Below are 19425 nucleotides of genomic sequence, written 5' to 3'. Positions count from 1 at the left end.
ATAGCAGCTGATTTAAAAACTCAAATAAAGTAAATAAATAAATTCTTGGCAGACAAGGAATGGCAGGGCAGGTGGTGTGTCGTAACTGCAGCATGTGGGAGTTGGCAGAGAGCAGCATGATCCCAGAAAACCACATCTGCAATAAGTGTCTGCAGCTCGAGGAACTTCAGCTCAGAGTTTTTGAGTTGGAGTCAGAGCTGCAGACATTGCGATGCATCAGGGAGGGGGGAACTTACTTGGACACTTTGCTCCAGGAGTCAGTCACAACCCTTAGATTAGGTAGTAGTTTAGATTCGTTCAATGGTCAGGGGCAGGAGGGCTTGACTGCAAGTCAAGCAGGTATAGGGATCCAGGATGTAGTGATGGAGGAGCCTTGGCCCTCGACCTTGTCCAGCAGATACGAGGTCCTTGCTGCTTGCATGGATGAGAGCAAGGACTGCAGGGAGGATGGGCAAACTGACCACTGCACTGTGGTACTGGAGGCCATCCAAGTGGGGGGACTGAAAAGGAATGTGGCAGTAGTAGGAGACAGTATAGTCAGAGGTATAGATACTGTTGTCTGCAGCCGAGACAGAGAGTCCCGAAGGCTGTGTTGCCTGCCTAGTGCCAGGGTTAAGGACATCGCCTCGCGGCTGGAAAAGAACTTGGAGCATGAGGGGCAGGATCCAGTTGCCATGGTCCACATAGGGACCAACAACATTGGTAGAACTAGGAATGAGGTTCTGCTAAGACAGTTTGAGGAGCTGGGGTCTAAATTAATAAGCAGAACCTCAAAACGGGAATAATCTCTGGATTACTACCTGAGCCACGTGCAAATTGACATAGGGACAAACAGATCAGATTGTTAAATGCGTGGCTCAAACAGTGATGTGGGCGGAAGGGGTTTTGATTCATGGGGCACTGGCACCAGTACTGGAGAAAGAGGGAGCTGTTCTGTTGGGACGGGTTCCACTTAAACCGGGCTGGGCCCAGCATCCTGGCAAATCAAATAACTAGGGCTGTAAATAGGGCTTTAAACTAAAAGGTGGGGGGGGGGGAAGGGAGGGGTCAGATGAGGGGAAATTTAGAAATCTAATGAGAAAAGTTATGACAATAGAACAGTGTCGTGACTTGGGTAAAGACAAGCAGAGTGTGGCAGGAAAGGACCGAAAGCTTACCAATAATAGTGCAACAAGTAGGTTAAAGCAGGAAAAAAAATGGTAAAAATTCAAAATTAAAGGCTCTTTACCTGAATGCATGGAGTATTCTTAACAAGATAGATGAATTAATTGCACAAATAGGTGGGTTTGACCTAATAGCCATTATAGAGACATGGTTGCAAAATGACCAAGGTTGGGAACTAAATATACCAAGATACATGACATTTAGAAAAGACAGGCAGAATGGAAAAGGAGGGTATGTAGCCCTAATAATAAAGGATGAGATAAGGTCAGTAGTGAGAAAGGATCTTGGATTGGAGGATTAGGAAGTAGAATCGGTATGGATGGACTTAAGAAATAACAAGGGGCAGAAAACACTGGTGGGAGTAGTTTATAGGCCCCCTAATTGTAGCTATACTGTTGGACAGAGTATTAATCATGAAATAATAGGAGCTTGTAACAAAGGTAATGCAGTAATCATGGGGGACTTTAATCTTCATATAGACTGGGCAAATCAAATTGGCAAAGGTAGTTTGGAAGACGAGTTCATGGATTGTCTTCAAGACGGTTTCCCAGAGCAATACGTCATGGAACCAAACAGGGAACAGGCTATTTTAGATCTTGTATTATGGAATGAGATAGGGTTAATTAGTAATCTCTTAGTAAAAGAACCTCTTGGGAAGAGCAATCATAATATGATAGAATTTCACATTGAGTTTGAAAGTAACGTACTCAAGTCAGAAACTACAGTCTTAAACTTAAATAAAGCCAATTACATAGGTATGAGGGGCAAGTTGTCAAAGGTAGATTGGGAAATTAAATTGAAGGGTTTGGCAATTGAAAAGCAATGGCAAACACAAAGAAATATTTTAATATTCTCACAAATATACATTCCATTGAGAAATAAAAACTCCACAGGAAAAGTGATCCACCCGTGGCTAACTAAAGATTTTGAGGAGAGTATTAGATTGAAAGAAGAGGCCTATAATGTTGCCAAAAAAAGTAATAAGCCTGGGGATTGGGAAAATTTTTAGAAACCAACAAAGGACGACCAAAAAATTGATAAAAAGGGACAAAATAGAATATTAAAGTAAACTAGTAAGGTATATAAAAACAGATTGTAAAAGCTTCTACAAGTATGTAAAAACGAGAGTAGCAAAAGTAAACATTGGTCCCTTAGAGGCTGAGACAGGTGACATTATCATGGGGACTCAGGAAATGGCAGATGCGTTAAACAAATATTTTGTTTTTGCCTTCATAGTAGAAGACACAAAAAGCATACCAAAAATAGTGAGGAACCAAGGGGTAAATGACAGTGAGGAATTTAAAACAATTAATATTAGAGAAAGCAATGGACAAACAAATGGGACTAAAAGCTGACAAATCCCCTGGACCTAATGACCTAGGGTTCTAAAAGAGGTGGCTGCAGAGATGGTAGATACATTGGTTATAATCTTCCAAAATTCTCTAGATTCTGGAAAGATCCCAATGGATTGGAAGGTAGCAAATGTTACCCTGCTATTCAAGAAGAGAGGGAGAGAAAACACAGGGAACTACAGACCAGTTAGCCTCACATCGGTCGTCGGGGAAATGCTGGAATCCATTATTAATGAAGCAGTAACAGGGCACTCAGAAAATCATAATACGATTAAGCAGAGTCAACATGGTATTATGAAAGGGAAATCATGTTTGTCAAATTTATGAGAGTTTTTTGAGGATGTAACTAGCAGGGTAGATAAAGGGGAACCGCAGGATGTCGTATATTTGGATTTTCAAAAGGCATTCGATAAGGTGCCACATAAAAGGTTGTTACAGAAGGTAAGGGCTCATGGGATTGGGGGTAATATATTAGCATGGACAGAGGATTGGTTAAAGGACAGAAAACAGAGTAGGGATAAACGGGTCATTCTCAGGTTGGCAGGCTGTAACTAGTGGGGTGCCATAAGGATCGTGCTTGGGCCTCAGCTATTTACAATCTATATTAATGAAGTATATGAAGGGACCGAGTGTAATGTATCCACGTTTGCTGATGGTACAAAACTAGATGGGAAAGTAAGCTGTGAGGAGGACACAGAGTCTGCAAAGGGATATAGACAGGCAAGAAGGTGGCATATGGAGTATAATGTGGGGAAATGTGAGGTTATTCACTTTGGTAGGAAGAATAGAAAAACAGAATATTTTCTAAATGGTAAGAAACTATTAAATGTTGGTGATGAGAGAGACTTGGGTATCCTCATACAAGAAACAGTTAGTATGCGGGTACAACAGGCAATTAGGAAAGCAAATGGCATGTTGGCCTTTATTGCAAGGGGTTGGAGTACAAGAGTAAGGAAGTCTTACTACAGTTGTACAGGGCTTTGGTGAGGCCTCACCTGGAATACTGCATACAGTTTTACTCTCCTTATCTAAGGATGGATATACTTGCCTTAGAGGCGGTGGAACAAAGTTTCACTAGATTAATTCCTGGGACGACAAGGTCGTCCTACGAAGAAAGGTTGAGTAGAATGGACGTATACTCTCTGGAGTTTAGAAGAATGAGAGGTGATTTCATTAAAACATAAGATTATGAGGGGGCTTGACAGGGTAGATGCTGAGAGATTGTTTCCCCTGACTATAGAGTCTAGAACTACGGAGCATAATCGCAGGATACGGGGTCGGCCTTCAAGACTGAGATGAGGAGCGTTTTTTCACTCAGAGGGTGGTGAATTTTTGGAATTCTCTACCCCAGAGGGCTGTGGATGCTGAGTCACTGAATATATTCAAGGCTGAGATGGATAGATTTTTGGACTCTAGGGGAATTAATGGATATGGGGATCGGGTGGGAAAGTGGAGTTGAGGTCGAAGATCAGCCATGATCTGACTGAATGGCAGAGCAGGCTCGAGGGGCTGTATGGCCTACTCCTGCCCCTAGTTCTTATGAAAGAACAGTTGCTGGAGTTTAAATATTCAACAGATTCAGTTATATATATAGCTCATGATGGACTTTGTTTGAATAACACAACCCATGGTATACAGCTTACTTTAATTTTTATTGAATCAGATAAATGGTTTATGCACAAACGTGGCCACTAGATGGTGCTGTATGACAATCTGACAACTGCAAAGACATGAGGCAGATCGGTCGAGTCTCAATCACTCGGAGTGACTATCACAAGATAGATATGGATGAGGTGGCCATTCAGTCTACTTAAACTCATCCAACCTTTGCTTCACATCATCTTAAATGATTCCCAGGAATCTGCCTTCACTACCCTACCTGGAAAGCCATTCCATGTATTGATCGCTCAGTCATTCTAATTAAAAACTTCCACCTATTTGTTCAAGAACCCGATAATATGCCCGAGATTGTCACAAATTGTAGAACCAGGCTCCTTGAAGAGAAAGTTTAGATTTAACTACTTTACAGATAGTGGTGTCCAGGGAGACAGACATTGTGGAAAAATTTAAAGTGGGGGGAGGGGGAATTGCTTAGATATTTGGGGAAGTAGGCAATTGATGGGCATTTAACTTTTGGGGCTGGCCAGATTTTTTTTTAAAATTCGTTCATGGGATGTGGGCATCGCTGGCGAGGTCGGCATTTATTGCCCATCCCTAATTGCCCTTGAGAAGGTGGTGGTGAGCCGCCTTCTTGAACCGCTGCAGTCCGTGCGGTGAAGGTTCTCCCACAGTGCCGTTAGGAAGGGAGTTCCAGGATTTTGATCTTATTTGTTCTTATTCATGTGAAAAATAAAAACAGTTCCACATATTTAAGTTGGTTTACAATCTATCTCGCTGTGATTAGAAAGATTTTTTTTGATGTCAATAGCTCTCAAATAGAGCTCCTCATAAACGAAGCGGACAGGCTGACTAATCATGGTTCTAATTTCTAGTATTTTCTACAAGTCAATAGTGTTGGTGCTCTTATGGTGGGAGAGCAGTGGCAGGCAGCGGCCCATGTTTTTGAATTGGGGGGGGGGGCCGTGCAGAGCAGCACTCCTCCTCTTCCCAGCCTGACATTCAGTTATGTATATTTTAAAATCTTACTTTGTTGGTTGCGGCCTGCAACGGCTCATTTAAGGGCCGCCTGCTAGGCCGCACATAGACCTGGTTTTCCTGAGTGCAGCCAGAGCCGGCTGCCTCAACGCAAACCAATCTTGCAGTGGGTGCCTCGAATAGGTGTTAGGCCCTTTATTTGCAGAGGCAAAGGGCCTGTTTCAGGTGTGGGCACTGCACGCAGACTTTGTGGCCTTTACCAACATTGGGGGGGGGGGGGGGGGGCAGTACACTTCCGGCTCAGAATAAGCGTACGCTTCCTGCCCGCCATATTGGAGGCTTAGTTGTCAATTTAGCGGCCAAATTTCTAGGCCTTGAACTCTCAATAGAGAGCCACATAATGGCCAGAACCTGCAACGACATTTTGCAGCTGACACTGCAAAATTGAATGGGCAATGTTAACACAACAGTAAATATTGAAACAAAAGCACGACCAAAAATCATGACAACCATAAGTAAGATTTGTGGACAGGAACAGCATGCCTTATGCAAGACCAAGTTGAACTTCAGATATTTCTCCACTCCCCATAGGAAGAAACACAGGACGTACCAGGTGCAGGATAGTGGCGAGGATTTTATAAACTGTCTGAATCTCTTCGGCAGTGAAACCAATCACTTTCATGGCATCTGCGACAGTCTTGAAATCGGCAGCATCGTTTATAGCAGACTGTGTGCACAGACAATTCAAAGTTAGAAAAATATTTGGCATACAATGTAAAATAAACAGACTTAACTATGTAGATGCAGCATTGTACTCATATTGCTAGAGTCATGCAAATGAGTGATTTAATCCAAATTTTTCCCCAGAAAGTCATTTTGCATACACATTAATAAACTTTCAGATTTTCCAAACAGATTGGTGAGTAGCCTAGTCATGCAGACCAGGAACGTCCTGGCTTCTGAGTTAGTCGATCTCAGCCGGGGTTGTGGCAGGAGCTGCTGCAATTAATTTAACAATTCCTGGCTTAGGGAGGAGAGAATTGGCCTGAGTTGCTGCTCCTGATCGCTACCCACTGACTTCTGGTGGAAGTCTACATGTACGAACATGGGTGCAAGATTGTGCCCAGCTGCAATGGCGTCCCCTCCATGTGCCCCCGTCCACCCATCCCCCCTCCCGGTGAAAAGCCTGCCAACACTCATTCAATCCAGGACCCAGTTGATCTGGATGGCTCAGTATCGCACTGGGCAGGGTGTTGCGTGTTTAAGCTGCAGTGGTCTTTAAAACAAGTAGGTCTTTCTCCCCCATCTAAATGAATGAGGAGAGGCAATATAATCTAAATGGTACAATTTTAAATGGGGTGCAAGAACAAAGACTTAGAAGTATACATATACAGGTCTTTGAAGGTGGCAGGACCAGTTGAGCAGGTTGTTAAAAAGACATATGGGATTCTTGACTTTATAAATAGAGGCATAGTGCACAAATGTAAAGAATCTTACAACACCAGGTTATAGTCCAAAATTGTTGGACTATAACCTGGTGTTGTAAGATTCTTTACATCTGTCAACCCCAGTCCGTCACCGGCATCTCCACATCATAGTGTACAAAAGCAAGGAAGTTATGCTAAACCTTTATGAAACACTGGTCAGGCCCCAACTGGAGTATTGTGTCCAATTCAGGACATCACACTTTAGGAAGGATGTCAAGGCCTTAGAGAGGGTGCAGAGGAGTTTTACTAGAATGGTATCAGGGATGAAAGACTTCAGTTACGTGAAGAGACTAGAGAAACTGGAGTTGTTCACCTTAGAGCAGAGAAGGTTGAGGGGAGATTTGATAGCTGTATTCAAAATCATGAAGGATTTCGATAAAGTAAATAAGGAGAAACTGTTTCCAGTGGCAGAAGGATCGGTAACCAGAGATTTAAGGTAATTGGCAAAAGAACCCGAGGCGACATGAGGAAAAAAAAATTACGCAGCGAGTTGTTATGATCTGGAACGCACTGCCTGAAAGGGAGGTGAAAACAGATTCAATAAAAACTTTCAAAAGGGAATTGGATAAACACTTGAATGGGAAAAATTTTCAGGGCTTTGAGGAAAGAGCAGGGGAGTGGGAATTGGGCAGCTCTTTCAAAGAGGTGGCATAGGCATGGTAGGCCAAATGGCCTCCTTCTGTGCTGTATCGTTCTATGATTCTAAGTGTTGCCAGAGAGAGGGGGAGGAAGCATGAAACAAACTGCAAATTTCCAGTCAGAAATTTGAGAAACACTCAGACGTTTTTAAACCCCTCTCTGGTCAGTTGTTGGTGTGTTAGAGAGGGGAGAAGGAGAAGACCAGTCGCTTAATTTCTCTCCTTTCTCGGTCGGTGACCTTACCTTTACTACTCCTCCGATTTTGATGAAGTTGTAGGCAGTAGAGTCTTTCTGAAGGTGCAAGGATCGTAGCAACTTCTCAGGACCACCCAAGAGTAACTAAAATAAGAACACATCATTTTCGAATCAAAGTACATAAGGAGCACTTATAGCAGCATCAAACATTCTTTCTATCCTGTGGATGGGGCATCAGAGAGGTCAATAACCTGCAGTTTGCATTTCCAAATTACCTTGCCAATAAAATCTTTCCTTCTGCAGTTGTCCTGTATATTTAGCTGCTTTCATATTGGGTTAAGTCCTGTGCTAGTGTCGGCATATCGCGATATACGAGCCTAGCGGCAACATTAAAGTAAACTTGGATGATTCATTAAGGCTGGTGTCCTTAAATCAGGTGATCCAGATGGATGACCAGCAACATTGCTTTGGGGTCGTGACTGCGAGACACCTCCTGTTTATCATGGGTTGGTGGCATTAGCATGGATCTCACACTGTATAAAAGCAAATTTGACTCCATTTCTGGAGAAAGAAGCACCTTGGCCCTGCACAGGTGATTTCCGTACTTGCAAGCAAGAAATGCTTCCACGTTGGCCTTGTTTAGTACCCGGCCCTGCGGGCCAGAAGATCTCAGGATTTGATTCGTGGTCTGTGCTGAGTTAGCGGGTTTCACTCGCGGCAGCAACTGAGACGCAAAAATGGCTTCAGCACCCCTGGGCAGAGGGATGGGAAGTAATCAGCCAGGGTTCCCGCTCACGATCACGACCTAATCCAGGCTGAAACTCCAACGCAGTACCAAGGGAGTGCTGCACTGTCATAGGTGCCGTCTTTCACATGAGACGTTAAACAGAGGCCGCTTCTGCCCTCTCAGGTGGACTTAAAAGATCCTGTGACACTATTTCAAAGAGGAGCAGAGGAATTCTCCCCAATACTCTGGTCAATAATTATCCCTCAACCAACATCAGTAAAACTGATCATCTGGTCATTATCACATTGCTGTTTGTGGGATCTTGCTGTGTGCAAATTGGCTGCCACCTTCCCTACATTATAACAGTGACCACAATTCAGAAGTACTTCGTTTGATGTGAAGTGCTTCGGGATAGCCCGAGGTCGTGAAAGGCGCTATATAAATGCAAGCCTTTCTTTCTACCTGGTGACTCATGGCGGAAAGTTTGCATGTGCGGACATTAGGTGAGAAAGAATTGGGCTCAGCTAAGATGTCCCTCATGCTCAAACATGGCACTTACCATCCCGGCTTAACACAGGAAGAATGGACATTTGGGCAACGCACTAAAGGGTTACCAGCACCGTGGAACTGTACCCCTGTGAGTCAGCACCCTCAGGAAAGGTGGGAGGAATTAAATCAAATACGAAAAAACGCTTTGGTGGGGAATAACTCTGATAGGGGGGGGGGGGGGGGGGGGGCGGCGGTGGCAGAGGTCAACACACTTGTCATTTAGCCATATACCAAAATATTCAGCTGCAAGCTCTAGACCAAAGTCTAAATGGATAAAATGCATCTAATCAGAATCAACTGTGACACAAGGTCTTGAATGGTCTGATCGGGTTACGAACCACACATTTGTTCACACTAACCTGGTAAAAGGAGTGGAAGCTTCGTTCTCCTCGTTGTTGCACAATAACCCTGGACTGTAAAACAAGAACCATTACAGTTTTAGATAAAGCAACAACTGAGCAAGATTTACAACAGGCTTGTTTGATGCTACATCTGCAAATGCTTTAATCCCTCAAAATGGCCAATGTAGACAATAAAATCCTTCATCTCCACAAAAGCTGGGCTTTATTAAAGTTCCAAATAGCTTTGCAAAGCACTGAGATGGTAAGCAATGAAGTTAAAAATTTAGCACCAGAAAGATCTTTATGCCACCAAGTTAAACTACTTGGCCTGGGGTCTCCTCCGTAGGGGCAACCCGGAAGATGCACCCAATTTGCCGATGTTGATAAACTCCCTGGTATCCTCCCAATCTCATTAGAATATGTCCAAACTCAAAATAGACATAAATTGACATAAACCAGCAGAAACAATCGGAGCCCAGGAAACACCGAACCCACACCAGTATATTTCTTCTTTGAGTATTAAAATGTAAAGTTTCAACTCATTTAACCATCATTCACGCACATCAGGCACAGCATGTTTAGGAACCTGCAATCAGGGAGATGCTTTTCAATTTTTAATGTGACTTGCACGTTGCCATAAAAATGTATTAAAAGAAACAGATAACACAGTGCAGGTCTCAGTAAGGATGAATTAAAAGAAAAAACACTCAAAAAATTGCAATTAAAAAACTGCGCCTAAAAACCTGGTTGCATTGTTGAGAAGCCCCCTCCACCCCCCAGGAAATTAGCTATGGGTTTCAGGAACAGCTAATTGTTCCTGAAACCCATGGCTAATTGTTGGACATTACATTGTGTCTACTGGTCTCATTAACAGATGCTGCCACAATGTTGTGTGAATGGTGGTGGATTTGAGAGAAACTTGGAGATTCGCAGTGGACCCCATCAAATTGCATCTCTAATTGACTGCCATAAGGTTAAAACAAGAAATGCTGCGATTGGCTCTATGAAGCTGCTTTGACACTGTCGGTTGGCTCAGCTGGTAGCACTCTCGCCTCTGAATCATAAGGTTGTGGGTTCAAGTCCCACTCCAGAGACTTGAGCACAAAATCTAGGCTGAGGGAGTGCTGCACTGTCGGAGGTGCTGTCTTTCGGATGAGTCATTAAACCAAGACCCTATTTGCCCTCTCAGGTGGATGTAAAAGATCCCATAGCACTATTTTGGAGAAGAGGAGGGGAGTTCTCCCCAGTGTTCTGGTCAATATTTTTCCCTCAACCAACATCACTAAAAACAGATTATTGGATCATTATCTCATTGATCTTTGTGGAACCTTGCTGTGCGCAAATTGGCTGCCGCATCTCCTGTATTACAACAGTGACTACACTCAAAAATACTTCATTGGGTTTAAAGCACTTTGGAATGTCCTGAGGTCGTGAAGGGCGGTATATTAGTGTAAACTAATTTGGCAGGGGCATGGACACCAGGATGTAGCATTGGAAAGAAGAAACAAGGTACACAAAGTATTGGGAGAGAAAGATAGCACTAGAATAAGAAATTGTACGGTATTAGGTGGGATTAGACTAAGAGTACAAGAAAGTCCAAGATTGATTCACAGTGCACGTGTGTAAACGCACAAAGTATGGTAAACAAGGTTGGTGAGCTGCAGGCGCAAAAAGCTACATGGGATTACGATGTCGTGGCGATAACGGAGACCTGACTCAAAAAAGGGCAGGATTGGGTACTAAATATTCCTGGAGACTAGGTGTTCAGGAAAGATATCGAAGGAAAGAAAGGAGGTGGGGGTGGCTGTACTGATTAAGGAGAATATTGCAGTGCTGGTGAGAAAGGATGTCCTGGAGGGGTCAAGGACAGAATCTATTTGATAACAGTTAAGAAACAGTAGAGGTGCCATTACGCTACTGGGTGTATTCCACAGGCCACCAACTAGTGGGAAGGATATGGAGGAGCAAATTTGAAGGGTAATTACAGAGAGGTGCGAAGGCCACAGAGTAGTGATGACACGGGACTTAAACTATCCTAATATAGACTGGGATAGTAATAATACAAGGGGCAAAGAGGGGGAGGAATCTTTGAAGTGTGTTCAGGAGAACTTTCTTGACCAGTACGTATCCATCCCAACGAGAAAGGGGGCATTGCTGGATTTGGTTTTGGGGAATGAAGCAGGCCAAGTGGAGCAAGTATCAGTGGGAGAACGTTTAGGGAACAACGATCATAGTATCATAAGGGTTAGAATAACTATGGAAAAGGACATGGACCACTCTAAAGTAAAAATACTCAATTGGAGGAGGGACAATTTCAGTGGGATGAGAACAGATCTGGCCCAGGTAAATTGGAATCAAAGATTGGCAGGCAAAACTGTAATTGAACAATGGGCAGTTTGTATTTCTAACTGCAGGCAAAGGTGAGAAAACCATGGGCTTGCCATCGGCTGCAGATTTTAAACACAGAAGTGGCTCAAATCTGTTCTACCCATTATCTTTGACAATTGAAAGCTGTAAAGTGACAAAAAAAATTGTCTTAAAGCAAATTTAACAACTTGCATATGAAGAAAAATTGCATTTTTAAAATAAAAAAACAAAAATATTTCCTTTATTACCCACTTCTCCCCTATCAAGGACTCGGGTGAGTGCCGTGCTCCTAGATCATTGGCTTTCTCAGCAAGTGGGGATGTATTGCATCTTTTATGACTGGATGATGAAAAATATTCTCCATTGTATGAACAATTAAACCAGAATGAATTTTAAGACTGAAAATTGTTCAAAACTCAGTGAACAATCAAATTTATAGCACAGAGAAGCCAGCCAGCCCACTATGTCTATGCAGACTCTGCTAGATGCTTCACTGTACATCCTTGTTCACTGAAACACATCTGTACCGCAGCAAATTGAAGTATTCGCACATGATGGCAGTCAGCAATGGGCTGCTCTTGTATAGCTGTGAGGTAACCAACCGCATAGCAGAATTGGCACAGGACTTGGAACAGGTCACCTGACTCTCTTCGCTCACTCTCTTTTCCCCCTTGCCCCCAAAAAGCACGCTGGTTAGAAGCAAATTCAGTTGGTACTATCAATTCTTACTTTTTCCAGTAGGTAGTTACTGATGTGGCCCCCTATAGGGTCACCTTTAAAATCAAAGTTAATATCCATGTACTTTCCAAATCGACTGGAATTGTCATTGCGGTTGGTTTTGGCATTTCCAAAGGCTTCCAATACACAATTTGATTTTAATAACATATTCTTTATCCTGCAACAGAAATAAAAGAAGTATTACAGTATCACATCATGGTACGCAATCCCCTCTGCGCATTGGCTTGTAGAAGTACTGAGGTAAGTACAAATAAGATAAACAAGTAATCAAACAATGCCAGCTATTGTTAGTTACTTACCCTGGATATCACCTCATTATTTTTGAATTCAGCTCAACTTCACCAGAACAAAGTGCTGTCATCCAGTGGGTGCTAAACTTTGGAAATTGTCTCTTTAAAGAATGTTGTGCCATTATGTGGCTAATTTGATCTAACAGTCCTCTCTTACTATCATATGTAAGGTCTCATTCTGAAGCAAATCTTTCGTTCTGCAGCTGAAGGGGGCTGCAGAGAAACCCAACGACAAACAGGTAGTCGCTTTGCAGATAGCATTGAGAGCAATTGTCTGTAGTTTAGCCTGAGGGCTCAAGAGGTCACCAAAGGCTACAACTCAAACATCTTGGAATCCAGTAACAAACTGTATGTTTTGAAAGATTGTCATAAGATTTAAAATGATCCAAATTAACCCATGATGGAGAGTCTATTCTTTGTTCAGCAAAGTTGCTGATTGGGCCATCACCACAGTGGAGTGTTAGACAGGCAGGTTTGTGGAAATTTGGTGACAGCTGTGCCATACTTAAGAGTGTCAAGGCAAAGGCAGCAAGCAAAAACTACTCCTGGATTGCTGACATACTTAACAGTGGCACAGTCTGCCAGGATGCTTACCTATTTGATGCAGCTGCCTTTTTCGAAGGGCAACCTAGCTGTTTGGGGCTCGAGCCTACTATTGCACAGAGTTATTTGGTTGGGTCTATGCTCGTTAGAGATGTATGCATTGTATTATGAGGCAGGTGGTCACCAGAGCAGAAAGCAGGACAGGAACTATAAATACAATCAGTTGAGTACTTTAATTTAAAAGCCATAATTTTAGGGGATTGGGCTGCCTTCTAGTTGACCTCAATATCCTCAGATAACAAAGTGTCAATGTGCAACCATCAGCTGCAAAAATCTCACTCATGGAGGGACCTCAGCTGAACCAGCCTGCTAGACAATAATAAATGTGTCAGGATCAGTTGGAGAAAAGCTGCCTCTACAGTACATGGAAAATCACACAGCTCTGCCACAGGCGATTCAAAATAGTGATCCTAAGATTTGTGTATAGCCCATCAGGACTACAGCAAACTGGCTCAAATTCTCCTATACTACATTACTTCCACTAGGTCTAAAATGGAATATATTCACTGGGGTCTAGGTTTTCCGGAAAATATAATTTTGAATTGTGAGGATGTGTGAGAATTTATATAGTCATTGGTACATAGGAAACCATTCCTTAACATTCCTCTTTGCAGTGTTACTCCTTAACAGCATACCTCACATTCTTCACCAATCTTCAAAGAAGATTGCATGCTTATAATGCATTGCTAAGAAAAACACATTAACTTTGGATGAATTAGTACAGCTGGAATCTACCAATGCCGGTACAAGTGTTGGCATTTGGTGTTTTTAGTGTTACTGCTGGTGGTCAATGGGATTTTATTGCAGCCATTTGTACAAAGTTTCCGCAAACAATGAGATACAATAGGTCAGAAGACAGTGAAGGAAAAGCTCTAGAGATGGGGCTCCTCAGTCAAAAACTCTCTTTTGTATTGCATGAATTGCATTACAGAGAGGATTTCTAAACTGAAGGAAATTCATTCTATTGTAAATTGGTTTAAAACTGTAGGTGTCTATTAGTGTTGGACAAATTTTGTGCAAAACTACTACTTTATTGCCTGCACATCAGTCAAGAACAATGATGCTGATCACTGAGTTCCAGAGTCACTATTTGAAATTATTCTCCTGTCGTTCTAGCCAACATTCTTCCTTCAACCATCGAAAATTCATTGTTTTTCCAATATGTGCGCTATTGCTGTATCCCCAAATTTGCCAACACATTGCATTTCAAAGTAATTTGGTGCAAATGAAGTATTTTAGGATATTTCTAAGAGACATGATAAGGCGCTATTCTAAATGTATATTTGAGTCCCAAGGTTGGTCAAGATCGTAAGTGGAGCTGAAGAAGGTTGTGCGAGCCTCAGAGGACCGTGAAGCCTATGCCCAGCCTTGTAGGTCAATGAAGAAGGTTGTTTTTGGATTGTTCCGCAATATGGTGCTTTGTTTCCAGACCTGGAGATGGCAGTATGTTCTCTGGCCCTCAATATATTTTAGTGTTTGGAAGGATCAAGCTTGGGCATTCTTGTTAAAATGTGTTATGTAACCAGAATAAAATTACTTCATCGCAATGAATGCAATAAAAATCAGCCCAACACATCAAGCACTTCAGGCCTCTCAGCAGTCTGTGCTCTGAGAACATTTCTCCTCTTCATACAGGTTTCACAGAAAACATATTAAGAGCACATGATATGAAAGGAAACTATTACTCAAATTCTACATAAATTAAAGGACTCCATTTATTACCTTTCCACTTCCTGTCGTTGGCTGGGGTTTGTAATAGCTGCAATGAACTGCATGATGTATTTACTAGCCTCTGTTTTACCAGCACCACTCTCCCCTGGAATCCAGAAAGAGGAAGAATTAACTCAAAGCTACAGCTGACACTGTTGCAAATATTAATACTTTTACAGCATAAAACCCTAACTGTGAGAGACCAGCCAGCCAACAAACCAAAGTATACTGTGTTTACTTCAGCTGTGCTCTCTCAGTTCTAAACCAGGCTTTTACAGCTTAAAATGTTCTTCCTCTTTAAATACTATAAAGACAGGATGTCAACAAAAATAGGTAGACAGAGGGTGGAAGTGAGTAACTTGCTTTTCTTGATCTCAAGTGCCATTTCCAATTCTTGTATTACAAATTGTCCCCTTCACGACCTCAGGACGTCCCAAAGCGCTTCACAGCCAATTAAATACTTTTGAAGTGTAGTCACTGTTGTAATGTAGGAAACGCAACAACCAATTTGCTCACAGCAAGGTCCCACAAACAGCAATGTGATAATGGCCACATAATCTGTTTTTAGGTGTTGGTTGAGGGATAAATATTGGCCAGGCCACCAGGGAGAACTCCCCTGCTCTTCTTCGAATAATGTTATGTGATCTTTTACGTCCACCTGAGGGGGCAGACAGGGGGCCTCAGTTTAATTATCTCTCATCAGAGAGACAGTCTGTAAGTAACAGCCATATTACCAGTACCATGTCAATTGTATCTGGTCTCCACACTGCTTAGAACTTGACTGTCGGCTATTTTTGAAAGGTACAACAAAATTTATATGCAATGTTCACCGAAACACCACCAGACCAGGTGAGTGTGAAGCATTAGTCAGTTATTGTCAGCTGTGATTCAGTAGGTAGCACTCTCGCCTCTGAGTCAGAATGTTGTGGGTTCAAGTTCATTCTAGTGATTTGAGCATATAATCTAGGCTGACACCTCGGTGCAGTGATGAGGGAGGTGCAGTCTTTTGGATGAGACAATAAATCGAGGCCTCGTCTGCCCTCTCAGGTGGATGTAAAAGATCCCACACTATTCGAAGAGCAGGGGAGTTCTCCCTGGTGTCCTGGCCAATATTTATCCCTCAACCAACACCTAAAACAGATTATACGGTCACTGCTGTTTGTGGGACCTTGTGTGTAAACTGGCTGCTGTGGTTCCCACAGTGACTTCACTTCAAAAGTACTTCATTGGCTGTAAAGCACTTTGGCATGTCCTGAGGTCATGAAAGGTACTTTATAAATACAAGTTTTACATGCAACCTCTGCAGATCACCCCCACGTCACTGGAGCACTGCCAAAACGCAAGTGGACACAGAATGGCAGCTAACCACAGGAGGAAACATTAAATAGGCTGAACGTTATCTCCTACTAGGAGAGACCTTTAACCACTTAAAAAGTAGACAGGAGAGGTTTTTTTGGGCTGTAAATACTCCCTAGAGATTCTTGACCTTCACCTCTATCTGTATAGGCAGGGGACTTGTTCTTTAAAGCTTATGAAGCTTCACCTAGTGAGCACCTGCAAGCCTGACTGTGGCACAGAATGGTGATTTCCAAATACAGAGTTGGCAACATAGATGGTAAATTTATTATTGAGATATAATTGGATAAAGCTTTCTCTCCCCTTCTCTTCTAGTTAACCACTCCCTACCTGATATGACAATGCAGGTGTCCTTTGACCTCCGCTTCATGGCTTTGTATGTTGCGTCTGCAATAGCGAATAGGTGAGGTGGTCTCTCGTACAGTTCCCGCCCCTTGTACTGCTCAATGGTGTCCTTCCCGTAGATATTCATAGGACGGTAAGGGTTAACAGAAACCACCACTTCACCGATGTACGAGTAAATTCTGCCCTTCTCAAACCTGTTAGGAAAAACAAACAAATTAAAAATGGCCAAGCATTTAATCTTTGAGGACATTGTACAGAAATAGTTTTACTGTACAGAAATAGTTTTACTGTACAATACACACTATGTAAAAGGCACCAATCATACCAGAAATAAACACAGAAAATGCTGGAAATACTCAGCAAGTCAGGTAGCATCTGTGAAGAAAGAAGCAGAGTTAACGTTTCAGGTCCAATCATGTTTGTGTTGGAGTTTGTGCAGGGGATAGATAATATTTATGGACTAGTGTATCTACTTGGGATATTGCATTAATACTTTGGTTTGACACAACTTAAAGTTGTCCAGAAATTTAGCCAGAGTACATCATTCAAGTATAGGAGTTGGCAATGTCACACTGTGCACAAACCATAAGAACATAAGAAATAGGAGCAGGAGTAGGTCAATCGGCCCCTCGAGCCTGCTCCGCCATTCAATAAGATCATGGCTGATCTGATCCTAACCTCAAATCTAAATTCATGTCCAATTTCCTGCCCGCTCCCCGTAACCCCTAATTCCCTTTACTTCTAGGAAACTGTCTATTTCTGTTTTAAATTTATTTAATGATGTAGCTTGCACAGCTTCCTGGGGCAGCAAATTCCACAGACCTACTACCCTCTGAGTGAAGAAGTTTCTCCTCATCTCAGTTTTGAAAGAGCAGCCCCTTATTCTAAGATTATGCCCCCTAGTTCTAGTTTCACCCATCCTTGGGAACATCCTTACCGCATCCACCCGATCAAGCCCCTTCACAATCTTATATGTTTCAATAAGATCGCCTCTCATTCTTCTGAACTCCAATGAGTAGAGTCCCAATCTACTCAACCTCTCCTCATATGTCCGCCCCCTCATCCCCGGGATTAACCGAGTGAACCTTCTTTGTACTGCCTCGAGAGTAAGTATGTCTTTTCTTAAGTATGGACACCAAAACTGTATGCAGTATTCCAGGTGCGGTCTCACCAATACCTTATATAACTGCAGCAATACCTCCCTGTTTTTATATTCTATCCCCCTAGCAATAAAAGCGAACATTCCGTTGGCCTTCTTAATCACCTGCTGCACCTGCATACTAACTTTTTGATTTTCTTGCACTAGGACCCCCAGATCCCTTTGTACTGCAGTACTTTCCAGTTTCTCGCCATTAAGATAATAACTTGCTCTCTGATTTTTCCTGCCAAAGTGCATAACCTCACATTTTCCAATATGAAAGTATTGCATTCGCCAAATCTCCACCCACTCACCCAGCCTGTCTATATCCCCTTGTAAGTTTTTTATGTCCTCCTCACTCTCTACTTTCCCTCCCTTCTTTGTATCATCTGCAAACTTTGATATGTTACACTCAGTCCCCTCCTCCAAATCGTTAAGAGATTGTAAAGAGTTGGGGACCCAGCACCGACCCCTGGCTACTGGTTGCCAGTCCGAGAATGAACCATTTATCCCAACTCTCTGCTTCTAACCCCTTGGGGTTTAGGTTGGGGTGTCCAAACTGCGGCCCCCAAATCCAACAGCAAAGTCCAGACAAGTCCGTCCTTATTGTGTTTTTCTCTTCCTTGCTGATTTATCCTATTTGGACTTTGTGGGCCTGGAGATTTAACAAGGGCTATAATTAGCACTGTTGTCTCATTGGTGGATAAATCAGAACTTCATCAGCAACTTGAGATATATGCAAGTTAATTGGAACACAGACACAAACTTTATATGAAGCTACTGTGGCTCTACGGTCATCTCTATGTAGCCCACAAAGACAAAGCTTGATGTCCCCGATTTAAGTTAGTTCTACTCGGCAGCAGGTGAGCCGAGGCCGGGGCGGAGACGGGCGATTGTTACGGAGGTGGAAGTAGGCGGTCTGGGTGATGGAGAGGAGATGGGGTCAGAAGCTCATCTCAGGGTCAAATAGGACGATGAGTTTGTGAATGGTCTGGGTCAATCTGAGAGTGGCCGTGAAAAAGGTGGAATCGGAGGGTACGGAGTTGATGGCCGGGACTGAAGACGGTGTTTAACCTCGAGGAAACTGCGACTCATCCAGGTCTGCGTGTCGGACAACACAGAGGCAGTGGAGGGGTCGAAAGGGGTAGAGCTGGCCATCATCGGCATACATTGAAACATACAAGATTAGAGGGGGCTCGACAGGGTCGATGCTGAGAGGCTGTTTCCCCTGGCTGGAGAGTCTAGAACTAGGGGGCATAGTCTCAGGATAAGGGGTCGGACATTTAGGACTGAGATGAGGAGGAATTTCTTCACTCAGGGTTGTGAATCTTTGGAATTCTCCACCCCAGAGGGCTGTGGATGCTCAGTCGTTGAGTATATTCAAGACTGAGATCGATGGATTTTTGGACTCGAGGGGAATCAAGGGATATGGGGATCGGGCGGGAAAGTGGAGTTGAGGTGGAAGATCGGCCATGATCTGATTGAATGGCGTAGCAGGCTCGAGGGGCCGAATGGCCTACTCCTGCTCCTTATGTCCTTACATGTGGAACCTGACCCCATGTCTTCGGATGATGTCGCCAAGGGGCAGCGTGTAGATGAGAAGCCGTTGCTGGAGATGCTGTGGCTGTGCTAGGTGAAGAGTGGAACTAAGGCGAGGGTCGTCCCACTGAGCTGGACGGCAGAGGAGGGACGTTGGAGGAGGATGGTGCGGTCAACTGCGTCAAAGGCTGCAGAGGCCAAGAAGGATGCGGAGGAGTAGCTTCCCAAGGTCGCTATCTCAGAGCATATCGTTTTGTGACTTTGGCAAGGGCTGTTTCAGCGCTGTGGCA

The 19425-nt window shown here is 43.2% G+C and overlaps 1 protein-coding gene across 7 annotated transcripts in view; it reads right to left on the bottom strand.

Annotated features, from left to right (window-relative positions):
• LOC137300008 (unconventional myosin-Id) overlaps window positions 1-19425 on the bottom strand; it is a 496111-nt gene that overhangs the window by 331505 nt on the left and 145181 nt on the right. For all 7 annotated transcript variants that reach the window (XM_067969090.1, XM_067969092.1, XM_067969091.1 and 4 more), the window contains 6 exons: window positions 16444-16652; window positions 14770-14863; window positions 12146-12311; window positions 9068-9121; window positions 7481-7576; window positions 5722-5838 (listed from right to left, as the gene is read on the bottom strand). In XM_067969090.1, coding sequence (XP_067825191.1) covers window positions 5722-5838; window positions 7481-7576; window positions 9068-9121; window positions 12146-12311; window positions 14770-14863; window positions 16444-16585 — 669 coding nt within the window. In that variant the 5' untranslated portion in view covers window positions 16586-16652. The remainder of the gene's footprint in view (window positions 1-5721; window positions 5839-7480; window positions 7577-9067; window positions 9122-12145; window positions 12312-14769; window positions 14864-16443; window positions 16653-19425) is intronic.

Source organism: Heptranchias perlo, chromosome 30, assembly GCF_035084215.1.
Source record: "Heptranchias perlo isolate sHepPer1 chromosome 30, sHepPer1.hap1, whole genome shotgun sequence".
NCBI lineage: Eukaryota > Metazoa > Chordata > Chondrichthyes > Hexanchiformes > Hexanchidae > Heptranchias > Heptranchias perlo.
Note: the sequence above shows the minus strand (reverse complement) of the source record. Positions and strands in the feature narration are given on the sequence as shown.